At 52.6% G+C, this 25,402-nt stretch overlaps 4 protein-coding genes across 6 annotated transcripts; 1 reads left to right on the top strand and 3 right to left on the bottom strand.

Annotated features, from left to right (window-relative positions):
* Positions 1–2,912: 2,912 nt before the first annotated feature.
* Positions 2,913–5,535, bottom strand: PWP2 (PWP2 small subunit processome component; the record flags this gene model as incomplete). Its single annotated transcript, XM_072424103.1, is given in 9 exon segments — positions 2,913–2,987; positions 3,212–3,362; positions 3,451–3,669; positions 3,872–3,937; positions 4,013–4,128; positions 4,222–4,365; positions 4,449–4,651; positions 4,901–5,036; positions 5,114–5,535. Coding segments are annotated over 9 exon segments (1,532 nt in total), but the record flags the coding sequence as incomplete, so codon positions are not given.
* A 270-nt stretch (positions 5,536–5,805) lies between these two features.
* Positions 5,806–10,240, top strand: GATD3 (glutamine amidotransferase class 1 domain containing 3). The gene is made up of 7 exons (XM_072398505.1): positions 5,806–5,968; positions 6,972–7,024; positions 7,729–7,839; positions 8,010–8,129; positions 9,004–9,096; positions 9,225–9,381; positions 9,993–10,240. Exons 1-7 carry the CDS (start codon positions 5,864–5,866, stop codon positions 10,119–10,121), a joined length of 768 nt encoding a protein of 255 aa, XP_072254606.1. The 5' UTR covers positions 5,806–5,863; the 3' UTR covers positions 10,122–10,240.
* A 1,937-nt stretch (positions 10,241–12,177) lies between these two features.
* ICOSLG (inducible T cell costimulator ligand) lies at positions 12,178–15,690 on the bottom strand. 2 transcript variants are annotated; one of them, XM_072398503.1, is made up of 7 exons: positions 15,622–15,690; positions 15,197–15,228; positions 14,371–14,727; positions 13,959–14,246; positions 13,290–13,442; positions 12,981–13,021; positions 12,178–12,640 (listed from the first exon to the last, which is right to left on the bottom strand). In XM_072398503.1, exons 1-7 carry the CDS (start codon positions 15,636–15,638, stop codon positions 12,626–12,628), a joined length of 903 nt encoding a protein of 300 aa, XP_072254604.1. In that variant the 5' UTR covers positions 15,639–15,690; the 3' UTR covers positions 12,178–12,625. The 2 variants fall into 2 exon arrangements, with proteins under 2 accessions (XP_072254604.1, XP_072254605.1); XM_072398504.1 differs by having other exon boundaries at positions 13,959–14,237.
* Positions 15,691–19,690: 4,000 nt separating this feature from the next.
* POGLUT1 (protein O-glucosyltransferase 1) lies at positions 19,691–24,210 on the bottom strand. Of its 2 annotated transcripts, XM_072398502.1 has the most exons (11): positions 23,472–24,182; positions 22,950–23,034; positions 22,694–22,837; positions 22,406–22,541; positions 21,880–22,001; positions 21,645–21,704; positions 21,319–21,418; positions 21,181–21,239; positions 20,628–20,795; positions 20,306–20,362; positions 19,691–20,227 (listed from the first exon to the last, which is right to left on the bottom strand). In XM_072398502.1, exons 1-11 carry the CDS (start codon positions 23,797–23,799, stop codon positions 20,071–20,073), a joined length of 1,416 nt encoding a protein of 471 aa, XP_072254603.1. In that variant the 5' UTR covers positions 23,800–24,182; the 3' UTR covers positions 19,691–20,070. The 2 variants fall into 2 exon arrangements, 1 of the variants encoding a protein (XP_072254603.1); XR_011919003.1 differs by lacking the exon at positions 19,691–20,227 and having other exon boundaries at positions 21,113–21,239; positions 23,472–24,210.
* Positions 24,211–25,402: the final 1,192 nt, after the last annotated feature.

Genomic DNA, 25,402 nt, shown 5'->3' with positions numbered 1-25,402 from the left:
AGCCCTCCCATTATTTATCCTGTAATTGTTACCCTCCATCCTGCCCCATCAGTCGATCTGTTACCCCCCGTTTACCTAGAATTATCCCCCATTCTTGGATCTGATTTGCCCCCTGCACATCATTGCTCCATATCTCACCGGATCTCCATAATTCTGGATGGTTCCGTCACCCTGATTCCCCAATCTTTAGCCGTTCCTGATCTGTCTCCTCCATGGCTTCCCTTTCCTATTTCCGCTTCCATTTTGTGTTCTAGTTTACAATCCCCGTGTCACAGCTAATGGAGGGGGGACTCTTATATACTCTGAGCCGGGCCCCTGGCCCCAGAATGTTCCAGCATGGAGTCACCAATACTGTGTCCGCACACATTTCATCATTACCCACAATGCTCTGCTGCCTGGGACAAACCTGCAGCTAATGTGAATGTTACAAACTACACAACTACTCCGTTATTTTACTGAAGAAGATGGGAGAGGAGTCCATCATATACCTCGGACCCCCCACACCTCCTCCCGTATGATGGTTCCACGTGGCCCTGGAAGACTGCTGCCCCGATTGTTACCTGTGCAGTCCATATGGCTGCCTCTGCCAGGGAATATAGAACATTAGATCCTAACATTAGCATGTAATGACCGGAGATGGTCCCATGCATTACCATACTGACATATCACCCCTAGGGAGGCGATACTGCATGTAGGGGCTGTTCACACGGAGTGATGGGAGGAGACGTGTAGTATTTGTCCCTCCGCACTCCTCATGCAGTCTGTACACCAGGAAGGCTTGCTATGTGTGAACACTTAGATTGCTATCATGTCGCTGCCTGTCTGATCACCCCTTCCTTTACAGAGAACTACGAGTAAAATAAAGAGATGATGAGTGCTATGCGGGGTATTTCTTTCATGATGTTGTGGGATGTGTATGGGGCCACCGAGGAACCAAATCCAATGGGAGATGGAGATTCACCCACTGGGAATAGCAGCCCAAGACATCGGGGGATGTGATGGTGGTGTAATAGGGTGTCAGAATTTCCCTGGGTGCCCCCCCATGTGACCATGTTCAGGTCTGGTGATTGGCTGTTTAAGGTCACATGCATCTCATACCTGCACTTCCCTGCATCTAGCTTAGCTCCAACTATACTATATGTTATGGGCAGACTGCTGAGCCAGGGTATTACCCCTCCAGGGGGCAGAAAGAAAGGTACCCAAAGGATATGTGCCACCCCCTCCTCCAGCTCAGGAATCGGGGAGGTGGGTGGAAGTAGTAGTGCTGAGGCCACAATACAACCCGGAGCCCCCTCCCCCCCGGCTTTGCTGCTCCAGGGAGGTGCAGCTGACATTCACCGCATCATTGCTGCTTCTGGGGAATGTTGGGCATTCTGAATCCCACAAAGATTTGTTCCAACCTATCGCAGCAAAATCACAAAGGTAACATATGCAATGTGGGGGCAGGGTTCCTCCATAACCACACCTAGAGGATGTGAAAAGATTCACTCTCCTGGACACCAGACTTTCCTTCTGCTTGGTGTCCGTTCTCCTGGGAGTGGGGTTTACCCCCCTTTGGACCCATTTCAGTCCAGGGAGTCCTAACTTATATATCCCAATGGTATAATAAACTAAAAGTGTGGAAGTTTTATATATTTTTATACAACGACCTAAAAGGGGTATGTTGGCCCCATCATCTGCTGATCAGATTTCCTGGTTAATTGTTCTCTGATTTTGTTCCCACAGACAGTTGGATGGACAATGACTCCGTGTCAGTGGAAGACCCTTGTGAGGCCCCTAGTGGCCGGGCTCCTAGCAGCACTCTCTCTCCGGGGCCCCCAGCAGAGCAGAAAGGACTCCTCATGCCCCGGCTACAACCCTTTTATGCCGGGCAGATCAGTAACAGCAGCGCGGGGCAGCAAATCCTCGTCATTCCCAGTATGGACGACCATGTGCTGGAGGTTAATGTCACATGACACATCGCTGTAGTGGAAAGGGGAGGAGCCAAACACGTATTATGTATATATTGGGGGTGGGGTCGGACATTGTGGAATCTTTATTGACAATCTGCCTCTGAGCGCCCGCAGAGCTCCATCTGCATGTTCCCTATTCCTCTATCAGCTCCCAGGTGATGGCCATGTTGGTGGCACTCCGCTGTACGTCATCAAACATCAGCCTCTCCGCAATTTACTCCTCACCTGGGATTGGCTGACGTTTCCCAGGGCTATGATTGGTCAGTGCCTGATGCATCTCATTTTTTGCTGGCTGCTGCACCATCCAGGTGTAAAGAAAGCTCCGCCCCTTTCTGCTGCTACTCACCTGTACTGATCTGCTCCTCGGTGCAGGAATTGCCCCAGTGGGGGAGGAAGATGTGGGCAACACCCAGGGCTCTGACAGGAATAGGAAGTGAGGGGGGTGGGGTATTTCCTGACAAATTATCTATAAATTTACCGGGCCCTGTACACTACTTCGCTCTACTTGCTGCTATGCTGGCGCAGGCCCCGGGGTCCAGGACGCCCCAAATCCATGTTTTACCACACGCTGCTCGTGTGTGCGGAGTTTCGGGGGAAGGCTTTTGTGTGTGCACTGCACTTCCTGCAGGACAAATATTTGACCGGGGCCCCGAACTTCACTCATTGCAGAACCATGGATGTCACTCACACAGATTGATGCTCCCCCATGTCCCAGGGTTGGAGGCAGAACCACAAATAGTAATCAATCTGTGGCCCCAGCTGTATTTACCACTCATTTGGGGCCACTATACCCTTGTCCATGTTCTTTCTGGTTCCTTCCAGGCCCCCCAATTGGGACGGATCGAGTCCCACCCCGTATGTACCAAGCATTTTGTTGTGGGGGGAGGCTGCTTAAATCTTATAAAATGGTTTCTGCTCTGGTGAGAATTACACCACCTAGGGGTGAAGCCTGGTACTTACAGCTTAGAAATATCATTGAAATGACTCTGGATGCTCTTGGACAGAGAATGAATGGCGGGTAAAAGGGCAACTGAGCTGCAAGAAAATAAATAGGAAGCTAAATAAGTAGGACACACATAGAACCCTTCACAACCCTCCGCCCCAACCCCGAGGACGCACGCACAGTACCCACTGTAGCCCAACAGAGGGCACACAACCCAGGGGACCCTCAGCCACCCCAAATTCAGGGATAGTACCCCCTCAAACCCAGGGGGGTTCATACACTACTGCCATCCCGTCTGGGATTTATACCGTCTTACCGATTCTTTATCTTTTGTCCATGCTGCATCAGCAATTCATGGGCCCAAATCAGATAGAACTGCAGATGCCGCGATCGCTCAATCTGTGACGCCAAAATGGCCAGCAGCCGCTCGGCATACAGATCCGGCAGGGAGGAGCAGAGAACTTTTACTGAAGAAATACAAAACAGAGGAAATGTTGGGGTGAGACAAGCAGAGCCATCACCATCCCCCACCATACACCCACTTCCTGTACTCACTGTCAGTACACGGTACACTCTCTAAAGTCTCCTGTAGGAGGCGCTCTTCATTCAGTCTCATCGCCATCACCAGAGCTCGAGTCCATTGGGCTGCTCGCAGGGCCCGGTGTACACTGCCCGCCGTCACCTCTTCGTCCAGGTGGAAAGGGTCAAACACCGAGCTGGAGTCCAGAGAGAAGATCAGAAGACCCTCGGTGGATGTGGCCGCCCAACTCCGCCCTGAAAGACAATAAAAGGTGGAGCTGCCATACAGCACAAAATCACATGACAATCTGTCAGGTCATGTGACACAAACCTGACAGCCAATAACATTCCTCAGTCATCAGCAGTCACTGCACCTGAAGGGAGTGACTATTAAATCCCCCCCCCCCCATACACAACACTGACGTCTCCCCCGGTACACAGCCCCCCGTACACTAACCTGTTGGGGAGAATCGCAGGGACGTCACACGGATCTCTGGTTTGAAGCGACGAGAGCTCATATCACCTGGGGGAATGGAGGACAGTTAGTGGTTCATATCGGACCCTCCAAATATTCCGAACAGTCCAGGGATGAGCTCACCTTTCCGCACGCCGGGGAGACTCAGCGCCACCCCATCCTCATCTCCAGCACCCTCATCTATCAGGGCCAGGCTACCGAATTCTGTCATCTTACGCCGGTCCAGGAACTCCTGCAACAAAGAAAAGTCTCAGCAACAGAAGGGGGGAGCGGGGGCAAATGGAGAGGGTGTGAGTGATTGGGTGTCACGGCACACCTGGCTGGGTATTTACCTCAGTGAGTGGATGAGATTGATCTCCGGGAGTTCGTGGATGTGGAAAGTTCCGGAAGAGAATCCAGTGACCAGCAGGTGGAGCTTCTTATGGAAAGCAGCAGCGGTGAGCGCAGTGAAGTCGGCCTCTTTGTTGAAGTAATGTCTGCAGGAAGATCAGAGCTGACACAAGGGCCACATAGGGGCTGCATGCCGCACCTTATATCTGGGGGTCCTACATCTCCTTACCTGGTGGTCCTGCTGTAGCGAACTCTTCCAACCTTCTCCTCTGCACTGGGATTGGCTGATCCTCTGATCTCCTCCCCTTTCTCCTCCCCCATGTTGTCTTCGGTCTCGGGGGTTTTCTTCTTTGGTGCTCGGGGCAGAAGCTGGGACAATTCCGTGTCACATTGCCACATGCACAGAGCAGCGTCTGCACTAACTGTGTACAGCTGGGGGGAGAAAGGGGCAAATAATCAGCACATCCGGACCCCAGGCACCACCACCCATAGGGGGCAGGAGCTAAAGGTAATGACAAATCTACCAGGTCACTTTATTGCCCCTCCTCAGATAAATCCTCAGCAGCTCCCCATATTGCCCCCCCAGACATAAGGGTAATATTCTTCAGGTGAGGGCTATAGAGGAGGGGGAGTTTATATATTTATAAGGGCCACTTCAGGTCACATGATGCCAATACTCACGTCCAGACTGCCCTCCAGGAAAAAACACGACACAATGGCATCCTTGTGACCCCCGAGGGAGTAATAGATGAGATTTTGCCAGCGCTCAGCACCAAACACCCAGGTACTCATGTCCTTACTGCCCACTGCAAAACACCTGTGGGGGTACAAAGGGGTTACCTGGAGGCAGAAGAGAAAAGGAACACAGAGGAAGCACCAATCACAGCCGCTTACCGGGAATCATCCGTCCAATCAATGCAGGTCGTCTCATCATAGGGCCCATAGAAGGTTTTATCCAAAGCAAAGGCATTAAATTCCCGGCTCTTCCCCGGGGCAAAATACATCAGAGCGAGCGAACCCCTGCACACCACAAACTTCCTGCAGAGGCAAGAACACCGGGGGCATGAGGGCACAGAGAGGGGGGAGCGCCGGGGGCATGAGGGCACAGAGAAGGGGGGAGCGCCGGGGGCATGAGGGCACAGAGAGGGGGGAGCGCCGGGGGCATGAGGGCACAGAGAGGGGGGAGCGCCGGGGGCATGAGGGCACAGAGAGGGGGGAGCGCCGGGGCATGAGGGCACAGAGAAGGGGGGAGCGCCGGGGCATGAGGGCACAAGACTTCCGGTAGCAGGTTTGGACTCCAACAATATGGCGGTCATACTATTTCCGGTCACTTGAACAGTCGATGAAGGAGGCGGGGTCCGCTCGCTGTGTTTTAATTTGGTGTGAAAACATTCAGGGGCGTTCCATGCCAAAGCTCCGCCCCTCGTGTTTTGTGGGCGTTCCCTAGTGTTTTACATTTACATGTGAATGCTATGGGGATTCCCGCAGTAGCCGCCATATTTCCGGAGTCCGGAGGCTGAGAGGGCGGGGCCACATTATGTTCTCCCAGCTGTGGATGTCAGTGGGCGGAGAGTGGCGTGAATGGGGCGGGGCTAGGAGAATCTATGCCCGGTGGCGGCCTCTAGCGGCGGCGGTGAAGGTGAAATGGCAGTGATCGGTGCCCGGTGCTCTCGGTTGATGCTCCCACTCCTCGGGGGCCCCCGATATTTCCATTGCAGCTCGAGAAACTCCTCCCCCAGGGTGGCCGTGGTTTGTATCCCCTGTCCTTGCTCCGGCAATGTAATATCGCCTGCATATACCGATCCTTATCTTCTCCCAGTAGGTTAACGCACGATGTCTCACGATTTATGAATTCATTGACAGCTAAGAGCCAACCAATCAGAGCCAATATCAGTGACATCGCCCCCCCCCCCCGTGTATATAATGTACAGTGCGGGCTCTGCTGTCACCTAGCAACTACTAGGCCTGGGAACTATCACCTGGATTGGGGCCCCTTCCTGGTTGGGTCCTTTCACAGTTTGGGGGTCCCAGGGGTATTGGGGTACCTTCTTCGTTGAGTCCTGGTGGTATTGGGATCCCTTATTGGTTGGATCCCGGTGGTATTGGTGTCCCTTCCCAGTTTGGGGGTCCCTGGCCGGGTCCCGGTGGTATTGGGGTGCCGCTCCCTGTAGTGCCCAGTTCTGGGTGTAAGGGTTTCCTGCCCCAGGTAAGTCGTCCTTTTCCAGGACCATAGGTGTGTTTGGCATTATGGGCCCCGCCGCTGTTACCTGATGGGGCCGGGTCCTCTCTGGTATTGCAGGAAATGTTACCGGGTAAATACCCAGGTTTATCATATGGTATGGAGGTGATCCTGCCACAGGCTTTATCACACCGGACTCCGTGCCCCCCATTTACCCCCTTCCTAGTTATTTGGCACCGGCTCCTGCAGGAACCCTTCTGCCTGACTCCCGGCCCAGACTGGCAGTGATGGCCCAGCTGTGTTTCCCAGCACTTTATATGAGGACCTCTATGGACCATCAGCCTCTAATGGGGAAATCTGTACCGGCGAAGTTCTGAAGGTTCTGTTCCCATTGTGTGACCCCCAAAACTGATGGACCCCTTACAGGTGGGGTAAAAAAGCCTCAAAAGTCACCCCTGACCCCCAGCCATGGATGGGGCTGAAACCTATATGGGGTTAGGACCAGGAATCCCCCCCGCAGGGTATTCTGTGCCCCTCCCATCACCTACTGACCCCTCCCCCATCTGTCTGCAGGTTCTGTCCGGCTGCGGAGTTTATGATGGAACAGAAATCCATGAAGCCTCAGCGTGAGTCCGACCCACCGACTAACCAACTGACCGACCCATCCACTGACTAACCAACTGACCGACCCATCCACTGACTGACTAACCGACTGACAGACCGACCCATCGACTGACTGACCCACTTACTAACCCACCCGCCAATCAATCAACCAACTGACTGACCGACCCATCGACTGACTGACTGACCCACCCACCAACCGACTGACTGACCCACCCACCAACCGACTGACTGAACCACCCACCTACTGACTGACCGACCCACCGACTGACTAACCAACTGACTGACCCACTAACTAACCCACCCACCAACCAATCAATCAACCAACCAACCGACTGACCCACCCACCAACCGACTGACTGACTAACCGACTGACTGACTAACCAACTGACTGACCCATCCACCGACTGACTGACCGACCCACCGACTGACTAACCAACTGACTGACCCATCCACCGACTGACCCACTAACTAACCCACCCACCAACCAATCAATCAACCAACCAACCGACTGACCCACCCACCAACCGTCTAGTCCAATCTGATGCTCCTCTCCATATACACAGGGCCCTCCATCCCGGGGTCCCCAACTTTTCATCACCCATCCTGCCATCACCCTGTCATGTGACCCCGCTGACTGGACTCATTTGACCCCTTCCTTTGACCCTTCCCACCCCCCCATAACCCCTTCCAACTTTTCTTCCTGCAGAATTCTTGTCCACCTGAGCCGTGAGGGGGCGGAAGTGAAAATGTTTGCCCCGGACATCCCTCAGATGCACGTTATTGATCACAGCAAGGGGCAGCCCAGCCAGGACAGCAGGTAGGTGGGTGGGTGGGTAGGTGGGATCTTCGTGGGGTTTAATATTCCTTGCAGAGCCATCGCACACAATGTCAGCCCCCAGCACTTGGTATCATTCCAATCACACAAATCGGCTCTGTATTTGCCCCCTCTAGGGGGCAGTGTTTTATGGTGTTTTGTGTCCCCTGCAGGAACGTATTGGTGGAGTCGGCTCGCCTGGCTCGTGGGGACATTGCGGCCTTGTCCAAGCTGAGTGCCCGGGATCACGATGCCGTTATATTCCCGGGGGGGTTTGGAGCAGCAAAGAACCTGTAAGTAATAAGAGGGTCACATGACCTTCCTGGACCAATGAAACGTCAGAACGTTGTGCACCCATCAGCGGGGTCAGGAGAAGGGCCCTGCATAGGGGGTTCTGGCATCATGACGTCACTCTGGGGGAAGCTTCTTGTGGGGACACACGGCTCCCCGCGCATTGATTGGTCCGCGAGCCTCAAAAGGTTTGGGACCACTGGTGTGGACTGACCAATCCCGGGATAGTTCTATCCTTCCTCATATCTCAGCCCCTCCAAACAGCCCGAGGATTGTACGGTGATTGTACCCCAACTACACTGAGGGCCCGTAACCCAGATGAATCAAATCCCCCCCAGGGGCCAATCAGAGGTCCCCCCACCCAATGTCCGGAATCTTCAACATTGGGCGGATTTACCATCTGGGAACTCCAAGGGCCCCATCCACACCAAACTTTGCCCACCCTCCATAAGGGGTAAATGCCCCATATTGGGGGAAGTGGGAGGGGCAAACATTTCAGCATCTGATTGGTGATTGTGCAGTGATTCAGAATTTATTTCCTCGAACAACGTTCTGATCCCCGGGTATGTAACTATTGGGGGTCAGTAATTGGGGGTCGCCCCCCTTTTATGTTGGGAGTGCTGGGTACTCCCTGTATGAGCTGCCAGCCTTTACCTTGGCATTAAGCTGAAGCCATGAGGCAAGGTAGAGGATGATTAAGGGGGGCCCTGTCCCCATATATGGGGGGGGTTAATAAAGCCTGGGGTTACTGCCAATGTGAAAAGGGGCACCAATACCAAATCCCCATTTCTTTTATTTCTGTGGCTGCTCCTCAATGTTGTGACCCCGATAATCTTCTGGCCTTTAGTTGGTCTAACTCCGCCCCCTTTCTCCTAGCTCCTCCTTTGCAGTGGATGGGGAGTCGTGCAGTGTCCACAGTGAGGTGGAGCGCGTTCTCCAGGACTTTAGGAACGCAAAGAAGCCAATTGGGTGAGTAGGTGGCCACTGAGGGGTTATGGGGGTCCCCCACCTTTTGTGGTAATGGTGGGTGCCATGTGGGTGGTACTCCATTTTCCATGGATGATGTTTGTTCCCCTTCTTATTCTCCCCCCTTCCAGGCTGTGCTGTATTGCCCCCGTCCTCGCTGCCAAGGTGATCCCCGGGGTGGAGGTGACGGTGGGGCAGGAAGAAGAACAAGGAGGGAAGTGGCCATATTGTGGAACCTCCAAAGCCATCCAAGCCATGGGAGGAAAACACGTCACAAAGGAGGTGAATATATCCTTCTGTGTGTCCCGGGAGGGGCAGAGGGGTCAGAGGAGTTCGATGGGCACAGGAAGTGGTGGGTTCTGGAGGTATGTTAGGTTCTTTGGTGATTTGCATGGCTTCCAATATCTGCCCCCTTACCCTTCCACCCATGCCCATGTGGTGAAACCCAGACATTCCCCCAGATGATGGAAATGTCCATCGTATGAAGGAGACACACTGCTCTACATCTCCATCATTCTCTACAATAGTTTCAGCAGCCTGGATGCCACTGGGGGGTTCTTGGGTGGAGCCACCGAGAATGCCTACACAGACTCCTCTGGGGTCTGTGTAGGGGTCACCCATATTCCTTGGGGGTGGGGGGTCTTTATGGCAGTCATGCACGTCCCTTGGGGGTGAGGGGACTGTATGGGGGTCACCCACGTCCCTGGGGGGTCTTTATGGCGGTCATGCACGTCCCTTGGGGGTGAGGGGACTGTAGGGGGTCACCCACATCCCTGGGGGGGTCACCCACGTCCGAAAGGGAGGGTGTGTCTGTATGGGGGTCACCCACGTCCCAAAGGGAGGGTGTGTCTGTATGGGGGTCACACTGGTCTTTCTTTCCCTTGACTTCTTCCCTCCACGAGGCCCATGTGGACCAGGCACACAAGGTTGTCACCACGCCGGCCTTCATGGGTCAGGCCCCCCTGCACGTCATCTTCGATGGAATCGGTTCCATGGTGTCCAACGTCATCAGACTGACCTCAAAGTGAAGACCCAACGCCTGCCGTCCCCGATGTGGCCAATCACAGTACTCCGGGGAGATCACGTGACAATAAAACGAATGTATTCTCTATGAGACTTCTATCTGCAATAAATTCTCCTTCACACAGCCAATCTGTGGCCTCCTCCACCTGGGAAAGGGGGAGGGGAAGTGACGGGTCATGTGATCCAGAAGGGTGGAGCCAAAGTCACATTGGGTGGGGGTCTTTCTCGGGGTCACCACACACTGGCAAACTCAATGCTGAGTCGGGGGAATGCTCTCCTTCTCCAGCCATGGAAGTCTTACTACAAATGTCACCCCAAAAATAAACCCACAGGAGAACCCCCCCTCCCCCCCATTAGATCATGTGACTTCCTCTCGGACAGCTCTCACTTTCTAGACGTGTCGGGACTTTCCAGCAAAACAGGAAGTTCTCCTCCATGTGCCACCAATCCCCTCCCCCATCACTGCGGTAGCTGTGCAGTCTGGACGGGGCGCACAGTTTCCAGGCTGTTGTCATGTGATTATCAGGGGGATAAATCTCATTGGCTGAGTGTGACCTGATCATGTGACAGCCTGCCATACTCCTTACAATATGATTGGACGAGAACGCAGAATTGGGGGAGGGCCCGGTCACACATAATACAATCGGATTGTACAATCTCTGTAATGTCAGACTGGGATTGGCTGTTAGGGGTGTAATTCCTGCTGAAGTCCATTGATGGCGCTCCATCCTACATCCAGCCCTCCCCTTGTAACTAAGTTATCGGCCAATAAGAAGACAGACAAAGTGATGATTTGTTATTCGTGTATTTCCCCTCAAACACAATGTACATTGCAATGGGGGAGGGGTCTGTGGGCGTGGCCTGCAGGGTCATTAGAGTTCAGCACAAAACAGTGATCACATGACCCTGCCTGGCCTTATAATAGGTCAGTGTACTTCAAGTAACCGTGATTGATTCACAATCAGTGAATATTTGGTGAATGTCACATTCACTTCTTCAGATGAGATGAAAGTAGCTGAAATAATTATCAGAAAATAAAAATAAAAAAACAATACAGAGCAGTGAGGCAACATCCATGGGGGGGGGTAAATTCCCCAACATTATGGGCAACCAATGGGATTTCCCCCTCCATTATGGGTGACCAATGGGATTTCCCCCTCCATTATGGGTGACCAATGGGATTTCCCCCTCCATTATGGGTGACCAATGGGATTTCCCTTTCAGTTGGCCGATGGGGAATTTCCAGGCAATGATTATTTTTAGCTGCCCCTGGAGGGATTTTCCTGGGGAGGGATCTCATTCAGACATGTTGTGTTGTAGCAGAGCCCAGAATTCCCCAAATTCTCCCCCCAAAAAAGGGGCCCCACAGGGACCCCTCAGCTTAAAGACTTTGCCCCTCCCCACCATTGTAATGAAAGTTACAGTTAAGCAGAGGGGTTGGACGAAGTGCAGAAGCCTGAAACTGGCAGTGATGGGGACACCCTGACTTGGTCATGTGACATTGGAGATCACATGACCACATCTTAGGGGTCACATGGCTCCATCAGGGAATCTCCTGCAATAAGCTCTCCCCAGTGCATGCTGCATCTTCCCGAATTAATGCAGAGGATGGGGGAGGGGGATATGGAATTCTCCCAATATTTGTCCCAAAATATGAATAATTAGCCCAGAATATCCCAATTTACTGCTGAGAGGGGGCGGAGACTATACAGAGGTACATTAGAATAAATTAAACTCCTCCCACTGCCAATCAAACACTCCCACAACTCCTCCCACTACCTAAATAACCTCTCATTACCATACATAACTCCTCCCACTGTCATATACCATTAGTTGACAATCCAACACTCATTACCATTCATAACCACTCCCACTCAACTCCTCCCATTATCCTATAATCCCTCCCACAATCTTTCATACATTATCTTAGTGTTTAGCTCCTCCCATCACACATCTAACTCCTCCTCTGTAACCTTGTTATGTGGTTAGTCAATTTTCTTGTAGCCCCTCCTATTGAGTATATAACTCCTCCCAGTACTGTATAGCCCCGCCCCATAATACTGCCTTATATTTCATTATAATATACAGAAATCTGGTGTAGCTTATTATTACAATGATAACAACCTGGGACCGATCTATTCCTGGATCTTCTCTATGACATGTCGATGTGGGCGTGGTCTATGTCCAGATGTTCTCCATGACTTAATGTGGGCGTGGTCTATGTCCAGATCTTCGCCATGACAACAATGTGGGCGTAGTCTGTGTCCTGATCTTCTCCATGATGTAACATGGATGTGGGCGTGGTCTTTGGCTCTCATATAATACAACAGAGACCTAGCAGTGCTCTATCTCTGGATCTCTTGATAACCCAAACAGATGATGTCCCTCTTGATCCCCATTGGGGAAGGGGGGTTCGCTCATCCAGTCTTCGGACAGATTGGGGGGGTGTAGGCCAGGATTCCCCAAATGTCTATGGAGCAATGTTGTCTCTCATGGATTGCTGATCTCCTCACATCTGATTGGTCTACATGAGGGTGACAATATATACATTACTACCACACTAATAACAATACCAGGGTACCAATGGCTACTATTGGGTACCAATGCCTACTATTTGGTACCAATGGCTACTAATGGCTACCAATGGGAACTAATGGGTACTAATACCTACCAATGGCTACTAATGGGTACAGGACCCTCAATATCTGCCGTGGCAGGGGAGATCAAACAACTTTTCACATGCTTGTCACAATCTAAGACATATACTATAATATTTCCTTATTAGAGCATGAATATGAGACAGAACATTAGATTATATAATACTTATCATAGCCAGGACCCCCAGAACAATGGTCGCCTCTTACCTCCGCCTTTCCTTGTTGGTACTCAGCTTGTGGGGGACAACCTGGAATGATAGAAATCATGGAATGAGTTACCAGAACCCCAGGATCAGTTCTCATAGACCCTGGCCCCTGATTGGAGGGATAATACCATGAGGGAGTACAGGGTTCCTCCAGCAGGGGGCCTCCTAAAGGGGATAGGATAGGCTGATGGACCATTAATGGCCACTGGGGACAATCAGAGCCAAATCTACATACAGAGGTCCTGGGACCCCCAACCCCCAATGTGAGATCACCAACAGACCCAATCTGTCCAATTATCTGTCATCTCACCTGTGGGGCACAAGTATCGTCTCTTCAGCACCATCATTCCAACCACAACTGCAATACCCACAATGACCACTGGGAGAACCGAATTCCACACAGCCGGGGCCACACCTTGCCGACTCTCCGATTCCGCATTCTCATCGGTCACCTCCATCATATCTGCCCAGAGACAAATTGTCAAATACCCCAGAGAAATACCCCACTACTAGTAAAAATACCCCACCACTAGAGAAATACCCCACCAGTGGAGAAATACCCCACCAGTGGAGAAATACCCCACCAGTGGAGAAATACCCCAGCATAGAATAGGGCAACCTATAAATACTAACAGAGAGGTATCTGCCATAAAACGTTTTCATTTTAAATACCCCACAACATTTACCCTCTCATATTACTATAATCCCCATTTTTATGCTACAAATCCTTCCCATTCCTACTAAAACTCTTCCTATTACCATATTACCATACCCCTCCTACTACCTGAAAGCCCCTCCCAATACCCAAATAAACCCCTCCCATCACTTCCATAACTCCTCCTATTAGTCTCACAGGCCCTCCCACTTTAGCTCCTCCTATAACCCCACCCCCATTCCTTATGACATCCCTAACTCCACCAATGGCTGTATGTCTCTCTCGATCAATGCTTGTAGCTCCGCCCCTGACCAGGTAACTCACAGGTGTTGGAGGTGAGGTTGCTGCTTGCTGTGAGGATGACACAGGTGAAGTTGGTGGTAGAGGTGACATTGATGGAGATTGTGCTGGTCACGTTGATGAAGTTGTCGTCCTTCTGGATATTATTATGGATTCGGACATTCTGTATTGGCATCCCGTCACTGCCATTTATCCACCTGATGTCTGGCTGAGGAGCGCCCCCTTGTGTGTGACAGGTGAGTGTCAGCTCTGTGGTCTTCTCCATAGGCCCCGCCCTTGTGATGATCGGCATGCTGTAATCAGCTGTGGGTACTAAAAACTTAGTATGTTGTGGTGGCAGTCATGATGGGCCCCTGAGGGCCCCTAAATAATAACAATACCCCTGGGTAGGTAGGGTGGTGCAGCTGCCCCCTCCCCATATGCCCCCATGGCTCACCTGTCACATGCAGCATGGTGCTGTCATTCTGCAGTCTGATGACGGTGTGTGAATCCACAAACACGTAACAGGTGAAAGTGCCGGAGTCATTGAGTGACAGGTTAGACAGGTGGAGGGTGAAGTCCCCATTCCCCACCCCCGAGGGGCTCAGAGAAGCCCGCCCTTTGTAGGTCTCATGCTGATTGGTTGTGATCACCTTCCCATACGAAGCCTCGGCCACCAGGACGTCCTCGCCATCAACTTTCCGCTGCCAATAGACCAGTAGGTTCTCTATGGAGGGACTCCGCTTACGCAACTCACACGGCAACTCCACCGAAGCCCTCAATCTTCCCTTCAGGGCCCCGCTGGACCCCAAAACTACGAGAGGGAGGGGTAAAAAAACAAAGGGGGGGTCAGGGGGGTGCAGCCATCAGTCCGTCCCTCTCCCACTGTATGGCTGGCAGGATGGGGCCCTGGGATTGTGCCCCCTATAGGTAATGTCTATACTGACCCCAAAGATCCCTCCGGAGATATAATGGGAGGGTGCTCAGCTCCCTGCATCCACTGCTGGGGCCCCTGGACTTTGGGTGGGGTGCAGCCTCCCCTCTGGGGGTCACCACTGAGGTCTGACCCCAGGTAAGTATCACCCTCATAAATGTCAGCTGACCGATCGGGGTCACCGGGAGCTCAGATTGTCAGTGTGTTCAACAGCATTCAAAGCGGGTCCCACCTATAATTTGCCCTTGACTACCCCTCCCCCCCAAACATCAGTGGGCGTACCTATGGAGGAGAACAATGAGGGGGCAATAAGAGGGGTGACACAATGGTCTGGGCAGTTCCTTCTTACCGATCAGACTGCAGACTCCAAACAGCGCCCACCTGTGGTGAGGAGAGGAAATGTCAGCATCGTCATCATATATTACCCCCCCAATCATCTGCCCCCTGATAATACCCCAGACACAGGTCTGCACCCCTTCTCTCTTCACACCCTCTGGGAATATAATACCCCCAGAGACCCCTGTACACCACCACACTATATGTCAGAGCTATATAAATGTATAATAGGGTGGGGGAGGGGCTCTGGCTCCTATTTCCGGTGTCACGGTGCTGGGATCGGTCAGAGATTGGAGGGGGGGAGGGGGTGATTTGGGGTCCCCTCTGACACCCCTCGCCCGTTGAAGAACTACTACTCTCAGAATGCCCGTCACCCGGGGGGTTGTGTGTCACGTGGTGGGGTCCGGTGTCCCCGCTATGTTGTCGGTAGGTCCTCACCTGCTCCGCTCGGTCATCGCTGGCTCTCCGGTCCTCTCATTCACTCTCACTTCCCTTTTCCCGCTCCTCCCCTATTGGTTGTCACATGTGACTCCGCCTACTGACCCCGCCCACACGATTCTGCCTATATAGGTGTAAAGGGGAGGGGCGGGGCAATCAGACGGGGCCCCGCCTACATCCCCTCTCATGTCAGCACTCAGGGCAGGGGGGGCAACATGACAGCCAGGAGGGTGACAGCCCCCCCCCACCCCCAGCCCATACCCCCCCTCCTCTCTGCCCCCCCTTATTTCCCCAGCTGGGGTTTTGGGGTGCAGATGAGGGGGGTCCCTATGGGAAGATTTGCCCTTTGATCCTGCCCTAGTGACAACAGAGGCAAATCCCTACCAATAGGGGGGAGGGGCAGAATACAAATACCCCGATATGTCTGATGGGGGGCATTATTCAGCGGGACACCACAGAGCTCTGCACCCCAGATTTACCCCTCAGACCCCGAGAACAAACACGGGGGGCAAAATCACCCAATGAATGGATATGATGGGTGGTATATTACCCCTCGCACCCCGATGTGCACTCCCTGCTAAGGTCATGTGACCCCCCATGGACCCCCTCATAGTCCTGGTGACCCCCATGGACCCCTCATAGTCCTGGTGACCCCCATGGACCCCCTCATAGTCCTGGTGACCCCCATATGTTCTGGGTATCACATCGGTCATGGTTGGGGTGTCTTTGTTGTCACAGATTTGAGGAAGGACAGAAATGGGGTGACATTCATGGAACAAAGGGGGGCTGTGGGGGTCCCGGGGTAGATGACAGTTCCCCTCAGGGTCCTCTCCTCCTCCTGTATCTGTCATCTTCATCCTCTATTCATTGTACAGCGCTGCACAATATGTTGGTGCTATATACATACTGTTTATTAATAATATTGGGGCCCCTTGGGGTGGAGCCAGCATTACTTGCTAGTTTCCAGCAGGGGGCGCCCCACCCACACCCTCAGATCTTACATTGTGCAGCCAGTAGGAGGCGCTGCTGGGGGGTGTGGCCCCCATGCAATGGGGTAATGATAGAGGAGGGGGGAGTCACAGAATGCAGGGAGATCCCCAGCTACAGCTTCCCCTCCAGCAAGGAGAACAGAAAGTAACAATGGGGTGACCAAATCTCACTGCAAATCTGGGGACATCAAGAGGGGGCCTAAGCACAGGAAGTCACCTGATATACAGGTATGGGGACACAGGAAGTCACCTGATATACAGGTATGGGGACACAGGAAGTCACCTGATATACAGCTATGGGGACACAGGAAGTCATCTGATATGGCCCTTATGGTCATACTGGGGTAATTGGACCCCCCAAGGCCCTTATGGTCATACTGGGGTAATTGGCTGCCCCATGTGGTTGTCTGTTTCTGTCTCTCCAGAAGTAAACCAGAGGAGCTCCGGGGTCAGGGGACAGCGGCCGGGGCTTCCTGTCAGTCCTGATCTGCAAGTGGTAAGTATATGGGGGGGCGACCCATGGGGCAGATTATCCATCGGGTAACATGAAAACCCCACACAGCAGATTACAGTTCATCAGGCTGAGGACTGGCAGGGAATGCGGATCGACATGCTACAGGCCAGGGGGGATTTAGGAGTTTAGGCCCCAGTCAGGTGAAGGGGCAGTTGGGGGGAGGGGAGGTTCCCTTTGTATGGGTCCCAGGGAAACCATCGGTTAGTCAGGGTTCATCTTGTGAGAAATGCACCTAGGTGGGATGATCAGTACCGGGGTCAGCCATCGGGGGGCGCTAAGGGTCAGAACCTAAACAATAACTCTGCTCACCAAACATTTCCTAGCACACAGAATAAAGTGATTTTAGTGTAACATTTGTCTATTCTGATTCCGGTACCACAAGAACTAGAGCCGATCCAATGGAACCGATGTGATTTCTGGATTCAGCAGACCTCAGATAAATATATTGGAGAATTCTTGGCAAAATGTTTTTGTTGAGCTGTGTAATCATTTCCTTCACCCGGAGTGACCACGGGGCGCTGATCATGTGACCTCCGAGCCCTGATCATGTGACCTCCGAGCCCTGATCATGTGACCTCCGAGCAGTCGGTATCCCTGAGCCATCATCTGTTTTCTGGTTCCTCATTGGACAACGCGAAACATCCAACCGTCCAATCCGCTGACTGAAAATGTCCAACCAATAAATTCACTACAGAGGATCCCCACCTGCCGGAATGTACCGAACCCCCCGGAGCCGCGACCCCCAAATCATCTGAAGAGGCATTGATCAGACATGTTGGGAGATATTGGACTGAATGTTTTCAGTGGTGACTCTACCTTGGGGGTTACCCCCCAAATCCCTTCCCCCGTCTACTATTACCCGGACATGGGACTCCTCCTGTTACCCATGATTAGTCCTAGATCCATCCCCAGAACTGCACACCTGACCCTCTTTAGGGGCAACTAACAGATTTGGGGCAATAGTCAGCACAGCCATCCCCAGGGCTGAACCTTGCTGGTCCCATGATGCTCTGCTCCCCCGGTCATGTGACCCAAATCCCAGACTTCCTCCTCTCAGTGTCCCCAAATGTACTGCAGTCCAAATCTGATTTACAGAGGATGTCAGCAGGGTATCAGTGAGGGCACCTCGGGGGTGGCCCTGTACTCCTCCCCTGCACCCCAAGAATATGGGGGGGATCCATTATTTGAACTCTGCACCGCCCCACGTCTTGTGTTGTCTGGGGTGGACCTGCAAGCCAATCAGATGGTTGGATGCTGCTGGGGGTGGGGAGTGTTGGGCCCTGGAGGCGGAGCCATATTTGTGGCCCTGCCTGAGGATTCTGGAACTTCACACATTGTGTAAAACCTGGAAGATTTTATGGTAAATAAATGGGGGGGCCCCAAACCTGCCCGGCTTGTCCCTATTTGTCAGGTCACATGACACGCGGAGCACTCACTTGCGCTGGTACAGCTCTCGCACTCTCTCCCAGCCGCTCTCTGGAAGATCTGGTGGGGGTAAAAACTGGGAATCTAGGAGATGAGTAAAGGGGCCCTGGGGCCCCGCTGGGGAGTTTTCTGCCATCTGATGAAGAAAAAATAAGAATTATTAACAAGGCTGAGATCCCCCAATCTGCCCCAACCTACCTCCTACCAGGCTCACTTACCTATTGATACCCCCATATAGGGTATACACTGAGACCCTCCCCCAGTATTGTGTTCCCCCCTCACCTTCTCTTTATATTCAGCACCGTCCCCCCCTCAGCATTGTCACTCACAGAAGTCTCCTTCACCTCTCCCTATGGAACGCATGCTATGCGCTCCACTTCTGTGCCCGTCACCTCTTCCAAAATGGCGTCCTCAGTACTTCCTGCGCAGTATTGCGTCATCACGTCAGATGCTCCCGCACAATCGGCAGGCGATGATTGGTTCTCCTGTCATATCCCAAGAGCTCAGGCACGGCTTATTGTCGCCATCTAATGGTCACTCGTAGTAATTACATCTTTCTATTCCTTGACCTGTGATCTCTGATCCCCAATATTAATAAATATAATGGATGATGGAACCCCCAATAATACTACAGGTGCTGGTAGGGGTTCTCCCAATAACACTGACCCCTTATACTGGGGAAAGATTGGTGTGAACAGGGCGCCCCCTATGGTCAGTGTTGTAGATGTGACAGATTAGGCATTGCTGCCAGCAGGCCATGCATTCAGTCTCTCCCTGAGCCAGCCATAAGCTAAATATCCAAAAATATTCTGCAACCATGGCTGAGGGTATTGGTGGTATACAGGGGGCAGTGATACTCCCATAGACTTACACTGCAGATCCAGACATTGACCCGGGGAAGACATGCTGGGAATTGTGGTGCCCCAGATCAGATACATTCCACTGGCCATCATCCCTTTACACACTTACCCCCTTTGGGGTTTATTCTTCCCCCCCTGGGGTCACACTTAGGCCAGTGCCCTCCCCTAATCATCATACACAATAAATGTCAGAATTCTTAGAAAAGTTTTATTGGGCAAAAACAAGATTGGTGAGTAAATAGGAAACCCCCCCTCCCCCTCCCAATTCACATGTGCACAAGCACCCCATAGTGTCACAGTTATGATGTAAAAGAGCGCCCCCTAGCATACAAATGACATGTACAACCATTGTCCCCCCCAGCAGAGGAATGATGTATACAGAACCCTCTTGGGTAAGAGGTAGTTGACTCCCCCCCCTCCCTTCCGCCAGAGATGTACACCTGCGCCATCTAGTGTTGGAGTTCTGATAGAGTAGAGCACCCTCTACAGGCAGGGTTTCCAGGAACAGCAGAAGAGATTGCTCATTTCATACAAGGTAGATGTAGATGGAAGTCTGGTACCCCTGGGGGGAAGGGGGGGGTTGTGTTCTCTGTACATCTCTGTACTTCACCCAGAACCTGGCAATGGCAGCACATGAGGGATCTGAATCATTCCAGTGAGGTCAGAGTTCATGGTGGTCGGGGCCCCTGGTCACCTCCCGGTATTCCTTCTTCCGGCGGACTTTGTATGTCAGTAGCTGGGAGTACTGAGTGAGGAGCGAGCGCCAATATTGGGAAACGTCCTCCATCCGCAGGTGCTGGGAAATGAACTGCTCACCCCTATGGACAGGAGAGGGGTAAATGGTGAGGGGGATTGGCAATGGGGTAAATAGGGTAGATAGGGATTGGGCACCGTACCTTTGTGCAATCTTCTTTGCTTCATCATCATTTTCCTTCACAAATTGCAGCAGCTCCCTGGGGGCAAAAAAAAGAGGGCATCAGTGGAGGAGGGGGGAAGGAGTGAGAGGATGGGTGCAGGAGGGCAGAGATGGGTGTGGGGGGGCAGAGATGAGTGTGGGAGGGCAGAGATGGGTGTGGGTTCTGTCTATGGTCAGGCCCACTCACTGGTGCCCCATCCTGATAATTATACCCCCAGTGAGTGGGCCTGACCATAGACAGAACCCGCACCCATCTCTGCCCTCCCATGGGCCCCGTGTCATCATGTGATGGGCATTCCTACCTCAGCTCTGTCAGGTCCTGGCTGACGGGGATATAATGCACCCAGGGCTCCAGGCGATGGTAGAAGAATTCCTGCCAGGCGTCCCCAACATGAAACACCAGGGAGCCGCACAGGAAAAGATGCTTCAACCGGAAACTGGCGGCCACTCCACGAAAATTAAACAAATACCTGGCGGGGAAGAGAAAAGATCCATTACAGGAAGGAGACAGGTGAAGGGGGGGTATAGGGGTCACAGCAGATACAAGGAATAGAATGGAATGGGGGCTGGTTAGTGGGGTGGGGTAAGTAGAGGAAGTAAAGAGGAGGGGACACCTAGCACAGGGGGGGAGGTGCAGAGAGTTTAAGCTGTAAGAATAGAGGAATCTCAGGGGAGGGGCTTCCAGTAAGGGGAGGAGTTTGAACTAAGGGGACGAGCCACAGCTGAGAACAAGCAGTAGGCCACACCCTGCACATGGAGCATTGGACAGGAAGTGATGAACGGTTACCATAAGGAAGGTGAGAAGATGGAAGGAGATGGGGCAGATATGTGGAAGAGACAGGAAGGCGGCCATACTTGAAGGCACAGTGATCCACCAATGGCACCTCCTTGGCTGGCGGTCTCCCCAGGGTGTCCTGATCAGCAGAGAGATTGAACATTAGAGGGGAAATTAATTAATAACGATAATAAGGATTAATAACGATTTCTGCTCACCTTCTCCGACCTCCAGGCCTGGTTCTTGGTGTATTCGGCATCCACCAGGTCGGGGTTCTCTCTGGATAGGAGGATGAGAGGGTCCCGCTCAGGGCTTGTCCTGTCACCAAGGAAAGGAGGGAAATCAGCACCAAACACTAACATGCAACCGGAACCTGAGCCCAGACTGTTACCGGATTCTAATCTTTGTGCTGTGATTGGCTGACTGTACCCACCAATCAGGAATTCAGACCACTTCCCCCCACAATATACATTTCCAGTTTGGCTTCATTATGGGCGGAGCAGTCCTCTATTAATTTGATGGGCGGCCACCAACAGTCACCTACCTGGAGCCTCGGAAATACCCCCTGGCAACCTTCTTCTCCCAGGGCCATCGATTGGCTGCCCTACAAACATAGAGATGTGTGAGTGGTCAGTGCCCAGGGTATGTATGGAGGGGACGGGCCTAGCGCTGCCCTCCTGCTGGTCACAACGAGTAAGACAACAAAAATTAGAACCCCCCATCTGTGTGCCCCGAGTGTCTCCTAAACTGAGCCAGACACAATTCCGGGGGTAACTCACCTCTTCAGGTCTTCCCTCATTAAGTCCCAGCGCCCCAGTCCTGTGGGGTAAATAGGCCACACGGCCGGGCCACCTTCCCAGAATGTCCAGGCCGGGTACATGATGTCTCGGTAATCTGATGTCTTGTAGATAAAAAGAATAAGTGTCAGGCACATGTACATACTGCACCCTTGTATGTGTCACCGCTATATGGAGAATACTGGAAGGGTGACAACCATCAGGGTGGTCAATAAATAGAATCCGGGCCGGCAACATTTACCAGGGGGCTCCAGAAATCAGAGGAATGATGATGGGCTTAGTGCTATGGGGACACCCCAGGGAATACGCTGCACGGTGACTCCCGGGTATACAGCCTGCCAGGTGACACATGGAGTTCTTGTATAGACAATTCAACTTCCTGTGTCACACGAATCACCAGCTGCCCTGGTGTGTGAAAAATCATTAAATATTACAGCCCTGGACCCAGTGGCCCCAGCAGGATGTGGGGACCTGGACCCAATAAACTTATTCTTAGGGCCCCACTCACCTTACTAAAGGAGAAAACAGGAATGGGCGGAGTCATCCATTGAGGAACCTGCGGATAATCCCGGACATTTATCACCATCTCCATGTCCGGCAAATCAGGAAGAAGCTCCAGGAGGAAATGTTCAACCCCACTACATCTGTGGAGCCAACACAGAGGACATGAGGAGGAGCCCCACACTGCCACAACAACCCCCATCATGTATGACCAGCCCGATGTGTTCCCATCATGTATGACCAGCCCGACAAGTCCCCATGATAACCCCCATCATGCTTGGCCCTGAGAACGCACCGTGCTGGGAACATGCACTCCTCCTCTCGGTACAGCCGGTGGTCGATGATTTGGTAATGAGTCCCCAATTTACGGCCAATGAGATTCTTCATCAGATCGCGGGAAATCCCAGAGCGGAATGGAGCCAAATCCTGCTGGGTGACCCTGGGGGGAGGGGAGAAACAATAATTACTTTCAGTAGTGGGGGGTATAGTGGGGGTCAATATAGTGTATGGTGGGGGAGGGGGATTTTAGTGGGGGGGCAGGGTACACTTACCCCTCATAGCAGGTGTCATTCCAGCACGGTGTTTGCCCCCCCACTCTCTTGTTGATGCGATGCAGATAGGAGAACCAGCGATCATCTAATAAGAGAGCAAAGTTCATACAGAGCCACCTACCCCCCTACCTACCCCCAATAGGAAGATCCCACCACTTACCCCCCATCCCTTTATACCCGCATCCCCATAGTTCTGTAATATACATCTGTACCCCATAATACTGTATGACCCCGCTGTGCCCCTCCCCCATACTCATGTATAGTCCTCCCCATGTATAGCCCTCCCCTGTGCCCCTCCCCCATACTCATGTATAGCCCCTCCCTCATTCTCATGTATAGCCCCCCTGTGCCCCTCCCTCATACTCATGTATAGCCCCTCCCCCATACTCATGTATAGCCCCCTTGTGCCCCTCCCCCTTACTCATGTATGACCACCCCAGTATCCTCCCTACATTCCTATATGACCCCCTATAACCCTCCCTGATACTTTTACCCCACTAATTTACCTCCCCCAGTACTCACCCCTTGACAGTTCCTCCTCCGCTGCGCTCAGGGTCCCGGGGCCCCATAGAAGAAGCAGTACGACCGGCACCATTTTTCCGGCATCCATTGATTTAGCCTGATCTGTCCGCTCGGCTATCTCCGTTCTGACTCGGCGGCCACTCGGAGCGCGGAGCACGCCGGGAAATAGAGCCCATCTATCCCACCAACAAGATGGCGGCTCTGCTGCTAGAAAAATGTCGACCCGCCCACAAACCCACCAAAGAGATAGCGGCTGGCGGATCCACGTGATCTGAATGGTTGTCAGGTTTATTTCTGTGTATAATGCAAAATGAAGAGATTTCACCATTGTGGGGGAGTCAACAAAGTTTCTGCTGCCCTGCCCCCATAAACTGCTATTCTAGGCCCACATAATGACAATTCCAGAACCTCCTCACACCATACTGGATCCTAGGGGGGTATTCTGAAACCCTTTACCCTAAACTGGGACCCCCCGACTTCACCGGGGCCCCTAATTTACCCCCGAGTTCTGGGGCAGATATTCTCAGAGGGTCGCATATAGTGTGAGGGGAGTCAGGTGACCAGGGGGTGGTACGACCGAACATGGCGTAAGGGGAGTCAGGTGACCAAGAGGTCGTACAACCAAACGTAGTGTGAGGGGAGTTAGGTGACCAGGGGGTCGTACAACCAAACATAGTGTGAGGGGAGTCAGGTGACCAGGGGGTCGTACGACCGCATATAGTGTGAGGGGAGTCAGGTGACCAGGGGGTCGTACGAACGCATATAGTGTGAAAAGAGTCAGGTGACCAGGGGGTCGTACGACCGCATATAGTGTGAGGGGAGTCAGGTGACCAGGGGGTCATACGACTAAACATAGTGTGAGAAGAGTCAGGTGACCAGGAGGTCGTACAACCAAACTTAGTGTGAGGAGAGTCAGGTGACCAGGAGGTCGTACAACCAAACATAGTGTGAGGGGAGTCAGGTGACCAGGAGGTCGTACAACCAAACATAGTGTGAGGGGAGTCTGGGTATCATAAATCTGGGTTGGACCTATTTCCCGGGGTTTAGATTTCTCGGCTGTGTCTGGAGATATTCGGGGTAACTCAGGTCAGGTGAAGCCTCCGGGTTTTGGCGTTTGCCCCTCAACACCTGGCAATGCCACCCCGGCACCCCGACAACCCCAAACCCACCAATGACCCAGAAAAATCCCTATATAATAGACCCCTCCCCCCCGATCCCCCAGGACCATCGGGATCTCCCGGATCAGCAATATCCGGTGTAAGATTTATAGTTTGTCACCTCTGAACGTCTTCACCGAATTTTCTGGGACCATTTTATCTCTCCAATATTTCAGCTTTCACTGTATGTGGAGGATGAATCTTGTTACCCCCGGACACACGGAGTGCCCCCTTAGTGAACATTTCACCCAGATTGATAGCCGTGGGGGGATCACAATGGGTGGAGTTTGGGGAATGCTGGGAATAGCTCTCCTGGAACCCTTCCAGCATTGTGGTGCTCCTACACAGCTTCTAGGATTGTGGCCCCGTGCCAGGGCCCTCATCTGAGGTCATCCAGCCCAATGGAATGTTCATAAAGAGCACCTGTCACCCGGTAATATGGAGAAAGATATCATGTGATAACACGGGCCGGTGGCCCCGATACTCATTAATAGGACTTTCCTTCTTTCCCCCAGGCATGGATGAGGAATCGGTCTATTCGGCACAATCATTTCACACCAGGCCGGGATCTGACAGGTAATCCCCCCACACATCGGCCCTTCATCCCTCCACCCAGAGATCCATCTGTAGGGCCACAGGAACGGGGGGAGGACAACTCAACCAATCCATAGACCCATTCCTGTCATTGCCCCATGGGGCAACTATCTGCGGCCATGACTGAGCTATATACACCGAGCGGTCCTATGACCCCCCCAGGGACCGGAATAGACATGT

Source organism: Pyxicephalus adspersus, chromosome 1, assembly GCF_032062135.1.
Source record: "Pyxicephalus adspersus chromosome 1, UCB_Pads_2.0, whole genome shotgun sequence".
Classification (NCBI taxonomy): Eukaryota; Metazoa; Chordata; class Amphibia; order Anura; family Pyxicephalidae; genus Pyxicephalus; species Pyxicephalus adspersus.
The sequence above is the reverse complement of the archived record's forward strand: the minus strand, read 5'-3'. Positions and strand labels throughout refer to the sequence as shown.

What these genes read in the sequence shown, in the direction of transcription:
- ICOSLG (XM_072398503.1), bottom strand. An exon ending in CACCATGCTGCATGTGACAG is followed by an intron (nt 14,247 to 14,370) that starts GTGAGCCATGGG and finishes CTAAGTTTTTAG; the next exon opens with TACCCACAGCTGATTACAGC. An exon ending in ACGATACTTGTGCCCCACAG is followed by an intron (nt 13,022 to 13,289) that starts GTGAGATGACAG and finishes CTATCATTCCAG; the next exon opens with GTTGTCCCCCACAAGCTGAG.
- POGLUT1 (XM_072398502.1), bottom strand. Translation starts at nt 23,799, where the DNA reads ATGGTGAAATCTCTTCATTTTGCATTATACACAGAAATAAACCTGACA. An exon ending in ATGAGGGAAGACCTGAAGAG is followed by an intron (nt 21,705 to 21,879) that starts GTGAGTTACCCC and finishes CTATGTTTGTAG; the next exon opens with GGCAGCCAATCGATGGCCCT. An exon ending in AGGCCTGGAGGTCGGAGAAG is followed by an intron (nt 21,240 to 21,318) that starts GTGAGCAGAAAT and finishes TCTGCTGATCAG; the next exon opens with GACACCCTGGGGAGACCGCC.
- GATD3 (XM_072398505.1), top strand. Translation starts at nt 5,864, where the DNA reads ATGGCAGTGATCGGTGCCCGGTGCTCTCGGTTGATGCTCCCACTCCTC. An exon ending in CAGCCCAGCCAGGACAGCAG is followed by an intron (nt 7,840 to 8,009) that starts GTAGGTGGGTGG and finishes TGTCCCCTGCAG; the next exon opens with GAACGTATTGGTGGAGTCGG. An exon ending in ACGTCACAAAGGAGGTGAAT is followed by an intron (nt 9,382 to 9,992) that starts ATATCCTTCTGT and finishes TCTTCCCTCCAC; the next exon opens with GAGGCCCATGTGGACCAGGC.